At 38.7% G+C, this 12696-nt stretch overlaps 1 protein-coding gene across 4 annotated transcripts in view; it reads left to right on the top strand.

Moving 5' to 3' along the window:
- Positions 1–12696, top strand: part of ADAM23 (ADAM metallopeptidase domain 23) — a 213110-nt gene that overhangs the window by 177693 nt on the left and 22721 nt on the right. For all 4 annotated transcript variants that reach the window (XM_047773332.1, XM_047773329.1, XM_047773331.1 and 1 more), the window contains exons 21-24: positions 856–961; positions 4302–4421; positions 5867–6035; positions 8985–9096. In XM_047773332.1, coding sequence (XP_047629288.1) covers positions 856–961; positions 4302–4421; positions 5867–6035; positions 8985–9096 — 507 coding nt within the window. The remainder of the gene's footprint in view (positions 1–855; positions 962–4301; positions 4422–5866; positions 6036–8984; positions 9097–12696) is intronic.

Below are 12696 nucleotides of genomic sequence, written 5' to 3' on the forward strand. Positions count from 1 at the left end.
TGGTTGCCAAGGGGGCAGTGGAGGGGGGCGTGGGGAGGGGTAGACTGGGAGTTGGGGCTTAGCAGATGCAAACTTTTATGTATAGAATGGATAAACAATGAGGTCCTACTGTATAGCACAGGGAACTATATTCAGTGTCATGTAAAAAACCATAATGGAAAAGAAAACAAATCTCAATGAGCTAAGACTTTACGCTGCCTCCTGATATTAATAGAAAGCAGGATTAAGAATGGAGTTGCGGTTGAGGTACAGCAGAAACGAATCCAACTAGTATCAGTGAGGATGTGGGTTCGATCCCTGGCCTCACTCAGTGGGTTAAGTATCTGGCATTGCCTTCACCTGTGGTATAGGTCACAGACGTGGCTTCGATCCCACGTTGCTGTGGCTGTGGTGTAGGCCTGCAGCTATAGCTCTGATTCAACCCCTAGCCTAGGAACCTCCATATGTCATGGATGCAGTCCTAAAAAAAGCAAAGAAAAAAAATAATGTTTATTAGTTTTCTGTGTATCACTTCAGTAATTCCTGCCAATGGTTAACCCTACCTTGCACCCTTAAACCCATGATTTTGTCTCCCAAATTAAAAAGAATTGTGTGCTGGAGCTGCCATATATTAGCTTACACGAGCCACTGGTTAAAGTTTTAGGAATTTTAGAAACCAATCGACATCACATTCTTAGATTGAAATTGGCCAGGTATTACACCATGGATATTTACACCATGGAAACTGGCAAGTGCTTCAAATCAAGAATTTTTTTCGGGGGGAGAACCTATTGTTAAAATATTTACTGGCACACTCCTGGTTATTGATAACAAAAAGAAGTAAAATTAATTTCTCTTCTTGCTCATCTCCAAAAGAGGCTTCAGGGTCTGACAAATTCTGCTATGAAAAGCTGAATACAGAAGGCACAGAGAAAGGCAACTGTGGAAAAGATGGAGATCGATGGATCCAGTGCAGCAAACAGTGAGTGATCAGCTCTGGGGGCAGAATGAATGAACTTGGAAACCCTGGTCCAAATGCAAAATGAGCACAAAATAAATGTTACTGATTTTTAAATAAATGACTACTCAAAATTTATATTATGAATTTTAGAAATTCATTAGTATATCTAGAGGCGAATGGCTATGAATGAAACTGTTTCTATGGCCCAGACCCACACCATTTCTGTAAAATTCAGAGAAGTGCTCACACGGTGTATTTCGCTTGAAACTTGTTTTGCCAAGTTATCTTAAATTGATAGTGACTCTTAATTTTCTACTTTTGCTAGCAGAAAAGCCTATGAATATACTAGTATACACAGAGTTCTACAAATGAAAGATATAGACTGTATATATTTGGGGGACCATTTAAAGTGAAATAATATAGGAGTTCCTGTTGTGGCACAGTGGTTAATGAATCTGACTAGGAACCATGAGGCTGCAGGTTCAATCCCTGCCCTTGCTCAGTGGGTTGAGGATCCGGCGTTGCCATGAACTGTGGTGTAGGTCGCAGACGTGGCTCGGATCCCGTGTTGCTGTGGCTCTGGCGTAGGCCAGCGGCTACAGTTTTGATTAGACTCCTAGCCTGGGAACCTCCATATGCCGAGGGAGCAGCCCTAGAAAAGGCAAAAAAAAAAGTGAAATAATATAAATATTTGGTTATTTCTTGAATGTAACATCTTTTGATTTATTTTAATTTTAATTTTATTTTATTTAAAAAATTTTTATTACTCAATGAATTTATTACATTTATTGTTGTACAATGATCATCGCAATCCAATTTTATAGGATTTCCATCCCACAACCCTAGCGCATCCCCCCACCCCCCAAAACTCTCTCCTTTGGAGACCATAAGTTTTTCAAAGTCTGTGAGTCAGTATCTGTTCTGCAAAGAAGTTCATTCCATCCTTTTTTCAGATTCCACATCTCAGTGAAAGCATTTGATGTTGGTTTCTCACTGTATGACTGACTTCACTTAGCATAACATTATTTGATTTAACATCTATTGTCTATATTAGAGGGTTTTTTTTCCCCCCTCTTCTAAAAGGTATCTGGTTAGTGTGTATCAGAGGCATCTTTACTCAGGAAATAAGACACTTTCAGGGTACATTGCTAATATTTTCCCTTGATTTGTTGAAAAATGCTAAACTGTAATTTACCAGTTTATTAAGGTTAATTCAATGTCTTGGATCTATGGGACCATTAAGTAAGAAGCCAAAGCTCCTCCATTCTCTGTGAGAATTCTTCTCCAATTTTGAAGCAGAGCCAGGATTTAAGGGAAGTTTTATTTCTCTAGTTAGTGGTCTCTAATGTTGTACTTTGTGAAACTTTGCCATTCTGTGTAGTATTTGATGGTGGATGAAGCCTTAGGAGGCAATAAATCATTGACTTCTTTAAAATAAAACTAAAATAACATAACAGAGCTTCCCTCCAATGTCTCCTGAGTAAGGTGTAGATGTTCTGAGGTGTTCACTTCTTGAGGCGCCAGAGAGGAAGTGGAGCCTAAAATAGTCAAAATTCACGGGGTTTGAAGCCTCTGGATTTTATTAGCTGCATTCATTAAGTCAATGTCATAGACAAAATTGCTCATTTCTCTGTGACTTCATAAAGTTGGGGGGCATTGGATTAAATCACTGTAAAAGATAGATTTGAATATCTGGTAATAGAATATCTAACCACCAATAAGTTAAGGAAAATTAATGCATATGTTTTTTTAATTAAAAAAATTGGGAGTTCCCTTCGTGGCTCAGTGGTTAGCAAACCTGACTAGCATCCATAGGACACGGGTTCGATCCCTGGCCTCGCTCAGTGGGTTAAGGATCTGGCGTTGCTGTGGGCTGTGGTGTAGGCCAGCAGCTATAGCTCTGATTGGACCCCTAGCCTGGGAACCTCCATATGCAACAGGTGTGGCTCTAAAAGACAAAAAGACCAAAAATAAATAAATAAATAAAATTTAAAAATTGGGAAATTCAGAAAGAGAAAAGTGATTAATACACAAATAGACATTTTGCCAAATAAATATGAAGTGATATCTCATGTAACCCCTACCTGGATCAAGAAATACAACATGGCCATATCCCAAAAATGTATTCTTCCATTTTGCCTAAAGTTTTGAATATGCTGTATAGAAAGAATCGTATTTCATGTGTGAGTTTGCATTTTGCTTCTTAAGTTCATCATTTTAAAAATTTTCCCCAGTGTGTATAGCTAACTGTTTACATTCATTTGTTTCATTTTCTTTCATATGTATAGACCATGTTTTACTTCTCCATTCTATATTTGGCATTTAGATTGTTTCCATGTTCTGGCTGTTAGAAACCCGGCTGCTGGGAACATTCTGGTACATGTTTAGCACATATTCGTACACGTTTTTCTAAGAACCTATCTGGAAGAAAAATTGCTAAGTCATAGGGGAAGTATATTTTCAGTGCCACCAAATGACATGACACTGTTTTGTAAAATGGTTGTAGTGGTAAATCCTACCATCGATCATTTGTATATGAGAATTTTGTTGCATTGCATTCTCATCCACACTTGGTTTTATCACATTTTATTTTTGTCCATTCTGCTGAGTGTGTACTGCCCTATTATTGTGGCGTTCATTTACATTTTCCTGGTTACAAATTAAATTTAGTACACTTTTATGCACTTATTGGACACGGATTTCCTTTTTTGTGTTGTTCCACTTCAGTTCTTTGCTTGTTTTTTTAAGGAGTTCATTTTTTTTTACTCTAATACACTGGAGGTAGGTACCCTCATGGTGGGTGAGTCATTTAACAACATCACCAAGGATCCAGGTGATTCCTGCCCCCTCTTCCCTGTTATGCTTGGCATGGTCAATTTGTATCTTTATGTTTGTGAATTCGCAATTGCAAGGTGAATGCAACAGCTTCCCATTCAGAGGCAGGAGGCAAGAGTGGGAACAAAATGTCTTCTTGTCAGGCTCTAACCTTTCATCCAGAGCACAAAATTCTCCCCAGCAACTCTCTAGCTTGCTTTTCCTCACTTCTCAACACTCAGGGGCCACGCTTGGCTCCAGGAGAGTGAGTAGGAAAATGGGTGCAGGGAATGGGGTGCCATGATGGGTTTGGACACCAGTCATGCACCGTCTCTCGGGGTGGGCACTTTGCTGCCACAAACAAACTGTGATTCTGTTAGCAAAGAGGGAGGGGATTCTCACCAACCAACCATGTCTGAACAAATGTTTTTATTTACAAGGAAAGAGAGCATTTCCCATTTTAAAATATGCATGAATTGAATAGTTTCAATATTTTTCAGTTTGGTTCCTCCTGTCTTGTTCATTTTTTTTTTTTAAATATGTTCAGTGACGTGTTCTGCGGATTTTTACTCTGTACCAATCTCACTCGAGCTCCACGTATTGGTCAACTTCAGGGTGAGATCATCCCAACTTCCTTCTACCACCAAGGCCGGGTGATTGACTGCAGGTAACACATTAAATGCTGGAAAAACTAGTGCATCATGAAAATTCCACATGTAGAAAATCAAAGGAAATAGTTCTGTTTTTCAAAAGAGAAATAGTAACTTAGATTTGATCATCACCTTGCATGTTGAGAGTCATTTAAGAAACAAAGTTATATATTGATTTGCAAATTATATTTGTTTAAAAATTATGGCAGTTATTAGTGGTGAGGCATTCCTTGTAATGATAATCTTAATAGTAGAATTTAATGGTACTCATTTTGACCCATGAATAAAGTTTTGAGCATTGAAATATGTCACCATTTGAATGCCATGGGGTTTTTTTGGTGACAAGAAATAAACTATTTGAGCTGTATTCTGTGTAGCATGTGTCTGGTTTAGAAGGTGGCTTAATTAATACCCAATGACACATAGAAAATATATACTGAAATATTTATAGCTATAGTCAAACATTTGAAATCTAGTTATCTTTAACAAGAACAATATTTACTTAAAATATGACTCCTGGTATTAAAAAATAAGCCTCATATTTACAAGGCACAGAAGATATGAGGCTTATTTTTTAATACCAGGAGTCATATTATATTTTAAGTAAATATTGTTCTCGTTAAAGTAGTGTAATTCTAAGATGCTATGCTCTTATTCAAGTGATAACCGTTGTTGCCCAAAACACTTTGGGGATTCCTGCTACAGAATTGCCTTTGGGTCCACATGTTTATCCTTAGTATTCCCCAAAGAGCAAACCTTCATCTTATATGAGTAAATGTAAGATTTTGAAACATCCAAACTTGATTTTGAACACAATTTAGTACATTTTGGTTGGGTAACGAATTTGGATGTTGCCGTCTTGGTCAAATGGTTGCTGATTTCTGTCTTTTAAACAGCTCTAAATCAATCCTAACATGGTCTTAGACAATAAGATCCTTCCTGGAACAGACTTATAGTCTTTAAATCTAGTTACTTGATGCACAGAAACTTCCTTTGAATGCATATGTTTTCACACGTCTTTAGCTATAACAACCTTGTTAAATTATATTGTTATATTCTAAACTAGTATATTTTAAAAAATAGCCAGCAAGGTACTTAATTAGTAATTATAAATTTGTTATTATTCAATTTCAGGTTGTCCTTATCTTCCTTTTTTTGTTGTTGTTGTTGTTGTCTTTTTAGGGCCACACCCATGGCATTTGGAGATTCCCAGGCTAGGGGTCTAGTCGGAGCTGTAGCCACTGGCCTACGCCACAGCCACAGCAACGCCAGATCCTCAACCCACTGAGCAAGGCCAGGGATCAAACTCACAACCCCATGGTTCTTAGTCGGATTCGTTTCTGCTGTGCCACGACGGAAACTCCGGTTGTCCTTAACTTCCTAAAGAGCAAACCTTATTTGTGTTGGCTATAAATTTCTAAATGTGGTGCTAATTGTTGTGTGACTGTCTTTCTCCTTTTAGTGGTGCTCACGTGGTTTTAGATGATGATACAGATGTGGGCTACGTAGAAGATGGAACACCATGTGGCCCATCTATGATGTGTTTAGATCGGAAGTGCCTACAGATTCAAGCCCTAAATATGAGCAGCTGCCCACTTGATTCCAAGGGTAAAGTCTGTTCAGGCCATGGGGTAAGTAGGCATCAATATCCAGCTCAAATCTTCATTGTCTGGCATCTTCCAAGTTCACAGTGGTTAGACTCCCAATTCAGTTGTTCTGCTTCTGTGATTATTGTCAATATCTATGCACTGACTGATTATTTCCTTAGTAACCTTATCTGAAAAGAATAATGCCTATATGTATTGATATGGTTTTATTTTTTGCTGTTTCTTTTATCACTAGCTGTGTGTATTCACCACATTCTCTAGAGATAGCCTGGCATCCAAGGAGTTGGAAGAAAATTGATATGGTTCCTAAAGAAATTATAGATTCCATGTGACTGTTTTGTACCATTCACAGTAATTTACACCCTCTCAGTAATTCCCTCTTGGCTCCTCACCAGGCATCCTGATATTTATTTGTGCAAGAGCACGCTAGACTGGGGACTGGATCACTGATACAATTCACATGTTTAAAGCTGTACAGTTCTGCTTGGACCATGGCTAGTCACAGAGAAGATGCCCTCTCTACTCACACCTGCATGCATCTGTAATTCTGTGAACAAAATGTTTGCTTCTTGGCACATCTAGGTTCAACATCTAAAAGCATGTTTTATTTTTTTAATTAAAAATTTTTTTATTATAGTTGATTTACAATGTTCTGTCAACTTCAGCAAAGTGACCCAGTCATATATATATATATATATATATATATATTCTTTTTCTCACATTATCCTCCATCATGTTCCATCACAAGTGACTAGATACAGTTCCCTGTGCTATACAGCAGATCTCATTGCTTATCCACTCCAAATGCAATAGTTTGCATCTGCTAACCCCAAACTCCCAGTCCATCCCATCCCCTCTCCACTCCCCCTTGGCAACCACAAGTCTGTTCTCCACATCCATGAGTTTGTTTCTTCTTTGTAGATAGGTTCATTTGTGCCGTATATTAGATTCCAGACATAAGTGATATCATACGGTATTTGTCTTCCTCTTTCTGACTTGCTTCACTTAGTATGAGATAAAAGCACTTTTTGATAATGATTTAAATTGGGTTTAGTAAAATAAAGATATTTCAAAATTTATACAGACTTCAGAAATGGAAAAAAAGAGACATGAGGAAACTCAGAATGATAATATAGAAGGAAGATGCTAGAATGAAGGTAAAAATAATCTAAAATATAGATGGCTAAACAGGTGATATGTTGTAGAACAAAGTAGAAAGACCTAAGACACTTATGCCAGGACAATTTATATTTTCAGGTTTCACTGAGATCATAGGCTCACAGGGAGGCCGTGCAGCCTAGTTATCAAGCGCATTGACTTTGTGTCTAGAAAGAATCCTGGGTTTCAATCCTGACTCTGCCTGTTGCTCTCCCAGTGACTTTGGACAAGTCACTTAACCTCTCAGCCATCAGGGTGCTAGGGGGAAGATTAAATGAGATGCAATACACAAAGCACTGAGCGTCGGTACCTAGCACACAGGAAGTGTTTAATAATTGCTGTGTTAAAGTAAAAGCCCCGGGAAGACCACTCAGGTAGTCAACTCTGAAAAGTCGTTATAAAACTTAAGGCATAAAAAGGTCCATGATTCTCTACTACCCCTCCCACTTTTTCATCTTATTAAAGAAGGGTCAAATTCAGCCTTGTTAATTGTAATCATAATATTATGTCATTTCAGATTAAAAAGCTTCTTATACCAATAGGCTTAAATGCGATTTTATCATGTCTAAATAATCTGTCTCTGAATGTATTTCATGGATGGATGAAGACTTAAACTACTTTAGTTTGAGGATGGTTATTTATTTCATCTAAATTACGCATCCATTCCAGAATGGTCCCCAGAGGAAGAGAGAGGGACAAAGATCATTCTAGGAGGGTCTTCGGCCTGGCTGCCTGACAGGGGTGATCCCACGGGCAGGCAGGGAAGGTTGGAGGGGTGCTGAAATGGCTGGGAAAGTACCACCAAGTGACTTTTGTGTTGGACATGCTGAGATAAAGCAATGCATTGGTGATTTATGTTCCCTGGTATTTACTCTCCGACAGCACCTCTTTATTTCTATTTTTTTAAATTTTCTCTTGTCTTTTGTCTTTTTAGTGCCATACCCACAGAATATGGAGGTTCCCAGGCTAGGGGTCCAGTCAGAGCTACAGCTGCCGGCCTACACCAGAGCCACAGCAACGCCAGATCCGAGCTGCATCTGTGACCTACATCACAGCTCACAGCAACGCCGGATCCTTAACCCACTGAGCAAGGCCAGGGATCGAACCCGAATCCTCATGGATACTGGTTGGGTTCATTAACCACTGAGCCATGATGGGAATTCTTGACAATACCTCTTAAACCCGGCATCTGTTATTTTCTTGAATCAGGCATATATGTTCCAAAGTATGTTTCTAGAAACAACTGCATCTGAAAAGACTACGTTGTCAGACATTTGGGTACTTAAATAATTTCAACATGAATAATTAACATTTAATTTTAAAACGTCTTCCTTTTAATCTTGTTTTTTCTATAATTAACTGAAAAAACATCATTTGACTATTGGATTCTTACATTGTTTCCCCTTGTCTAGTATTCAGAACCATGGGAGACTTAAAAATTCCAGATGGTGGAGTTCCTGTCATGGCTCAGCGGTTAATGAGCCCAATTGGCATCATGAGGACTTGGGTTCAATCCCTGGCCTCACTCAGTGGGTTAAGGATCCAGTGTTGCCGTGAGCTGTGGTATAGGTCACAGACACAGCTCAGATCCTGCGTTGCTGTAGCTGTGGCGTAGGCCAGCATCTACAGCTTCGATTTGACTCCTAGCCTGGGAACCTCCATATGCTGAGGGCACAGCCCTAAAAAGACAAAAAAAAAAAAAAATCCAGATGGTTTTTATAACCTCTGCCCTGTCCCAGGTATCTTTTAAATTTATCACCATTATTCTACCAAGTGTGATGAAAATACCCCATCTCCGTTCTTTGTTCTTCACAGGTATGTAGTAATGAAGCCACCTGCATCTGTGATTTCACCTGGGCAGGGACAGACTGCAGTATCCGGGATCCAGTTCGGAACCTTCACCCTCCCAAGGACGAAGGACCCAAGGGTTTGTGTGATTTTGGTTTCAGTTCCTTGCATACTGAATTCATTGCTATTCTTCCAATGACACCAATATAACAGTTTTGCAGATTTGATAAGAGACGCATAAGAATATCTGTGATTCCCATTAAAATATATAATTCATGCCACTGCAAAATTAAAGGTTCTTATATACGACATTGAAAAAAAGCGTTTGAATTACCCCTTAGTCTAGAACTGAAATTGGGAAGAAGTAAATATACTGATTTATTTTCTCCTAGTTTCCTTTCTTTCATTTAAACCTCCTTCTTTTTCTATAATCACAAATGTTAATCATTTTAGAGTTTGTCTAAGCTATGCCAGATTTGTATAGATAAACTCTTTCCATTGATATGGGACTCTGGTCATTCTTCAATACTGAGTCTTTCCAGATAGAAGTTGTAGTCTTCCATGCTTCTTTTGATTGGGGAGAAATTGGAAATCTTCACCAAACTTTAGTACTTCAAAAAAAAAAAAAAGAAAGAAATATCTGGACTTTCATTTATCAGCCATTAAAAGGAGAGAACTTACAACTCTAGAATTAAGAGTCTCAGTGGCCATCAAGAACCACTCTCATTTTGCAGATGGGAACTTTCAGTCCCGGAGTCAGGTGACCTACTATGGGTACCCAGGGAACCAGAGGCAGGGCTGGGACCAGGACCCAAGCGCCCAATCTCAGGCCCGTGCTGTTACATCATATTGTAATGTAGCCTATGTCATCACAAATATGGTAGACACTTTCTTGTTTTCTTCCCATTCCCAACCCCTCACATGATTTTCAAAGATCTAGAAACGTCATCGGTTACAGTAGGTTTACTATAGCATCTAGAGCAATGTACCTGAGAAACCAAAAAATTCCTAGGGCAAATGTTGTACAGCAGTGGCCCAGTACATCCGGTTCTTCTTTTTCAAGGTACTGCTAACAGTATTTTATAAATAGCTATGGTGCTTTTTTTTCCTGCAGGTAGGAAAATTACATATAGAAATCATGTCCTTTGATCTGCTTAGTTTTGGCCGAAAGCTCCTTTAAACTCTCTGAATTTCAGTATTGTCTGTATGGGAAGCTATGACTTGGAAAGCATATGAAGTTCCTTAGTCCTCAATTCCTGAAGAGATGTAGGCTGATTTGGGTGAATGTGTAATGTTCAGTAAGAGTGGGTGCGTTAGAACACTTTTCATGCATTTGCCTAATATGTCCGTGGTATTAAAATTCCATAGGAATCACAAGCACACCCTCACAGTCTATTTCTGTTCTCCTGTTTCTAAAAAGGAACCAGTTCCACTTTTACATTTAGTCTTTTGTTACTTTAAAACTGGTATGAAAATTTCTCGGATCCACTTTTAGAACTTCGATGTAGAGAAGATTTAGGCTCTGACAAGAGAAGGAGAGATTCATTCTTTCCAAATTTTCCATCCACAGCATGTCTGGGATTCTTTTAGAGATCTAGATGCTATTTCCTCAAGTGATGGATAAGGATGCCTGAAAGATGAGCAGAGCTGAAGTGCCTTAGACTTGGTCCTTTCTCATTAGGTGGGGGGGGGGGTGTATTATTCATTGCCTGGCTCTGTCTATTACCTTTTCCTTCACTCCCCCATGCCTAGAAAACTCATTTAGAGGCATAAACAACTACATTCTAGGGAAGAGAATACCCAGAGTTGCCTTTTGTTTTGTGTTCTCCCCACTTAACCTGGTGCTAGTCTTCATTATTGTCTAAAGATAACCTTTTTTCATTCAAATAATACATGTTTATTGTAGAAAATTTTGAAAATACAAAAAAGATTAAAGAGAAGATAAAAATGACTCCTGATCTGGTAACTCAGAAGTAATCAATATTAACATTCTGGTATATTTTTTCCTGTTGCATATTTTCTTTTTTAATTTTTTTTTTGTCTTTTTGCCTTTTCTAGGGCCGCACCCGTGGCATATGGAGGTTCCCAGGCTAAGCTGTAGCCTCTGGCCTGTACCAGAGCCACTGCAACGCGGGATCCAAGCCGCATCTGCAACCTACACCAGAGCTCACGGCAACACCAGATCCTTAACCCACTGAGCAAGGACAGGGATCGAACCCTCAACCTTATGGTTCCTAGTCGGATTCGTTAACCACTGCGCCGTGACGGGAACTCCTCTTTTTTTAATTCTTGATGAAGGACAAAGGAATCACTAGAGAGAACCTACCCATTGGTTCTAAAATTGTTAAAATCTTCATGAATCTGTAATAGTCTCAATTCATGTTTTATTTTTTATTTTTATTTTTTTGTCTTTTTTTTGCCATTTCTTGGGCCACTCCCACAGCATGTGGAGGTTCCCAGGCTAGGGGTCGAATCAGAGCTGTAGCTGCCAGCCTACACCAGAGCCACAGCAACGCGGGATCCGAGCCGCGTCTGAGACCTACACCACTGCTCACGGCAATGCCGGATCTTTAACCCTCTGAGCAAGGGCAGGGATTGAACTCGCAACCTCATGGTTCCTAGTCGGATTCGTTAACCACTGCGCCACAACGGGAACTCCTCAATTCATGTTTTAAAAAGACATTAATTGATATAAACGAAGAGCAGTTGTTGTTGTAGATTATCAGATTTCCAGAAAAGTCAAGCAGCTTTAGAACATCTTAATAATAACGCTATGATTAATGGTTTGTTTATGTTTTTTTCAGCCCCTGTAGACAACTCTGTTAGTACACTAGGAAAATGGGAAACAACAGAAATTAAAATTTAAACACTTTGCTATAGATTTTATCATTTTAATTTTGATATTCTGGTTAAAAAAAAAAAGATGGTAAAAGAGACGGTATGTACTTGACCTGTATTTTTAAACTCCAGATAGCAAGCATTTATTGTTTTGCTGCTATTTAAGAGTCAGCACATCCTTACACATAGTAGGCACTTAGTAAATATCACATCCCTTCCCTCTGGGAATATGTAAAGGAAGTAAAATGGTGCATGTTAGTGCTGATTTTCAGGTTATCAGTATCCATTCGTTGAATTGCCTTGCCGAAGAGTAATAGGTAATGAACTCAAGGTATTGAAACTGTCAGTCCTTCCTTGACTGTAAATTCAGCAGTTGTGTGAGGTATCAGGGTTTTTCTATATAACTTCACGCTGTACATTCTTTCTTGTGAGTAAATTGGTCTGGTTGGCACTTGTCTTACCAAGCTCAGTGTCTGGACCCTCCCTAAACGTTTGCCATATATAATGAGCAACACCAGCAGTGATCTGACCTGTCATATTTGTAGATGAAGATTTTTCTGAATAGACACAGGTAGCAGGGATTAAAAATTACTGCGTTTTATTTAATTTTGATGTATTTCTGTGTTAAGGAGAAACAATTTGAAGAGGCAAAATGAAAATATTGCCTTTTAAATCATGAACATGGGCATAAAAGATAAATTATACCCAACTGCATCCCTTTGGATCAAGATCAAATGAGTAAAAACTAAAGGTGACGTCTCTGATTCTGTGTCCTTTGATTTGAGATAGTCAGAAAAGAACTAGCGCGTTTTGGATATTTCTTTCATTTTAACTCTAAGTTCCTGGAAGAATAAAAACTCAACCTCTCCATCAGAGTAGGGATGAAAAACACATGCGAAAG

Source organism: Phacochoerus africanus, chromosome 3 (genome assembly GCF_016906955.1).
Source record: "Phacochoerus africanus isolate WHEZ1 chromosome 3, ROS_Pafr_v1, whole genome shotgun sequence".
NCBI lineage: Eukaryota > Metazoa > Chordata > Mammalia > Artiodactyla > Suidae > Phacochoerus > Phacochoerus africanus.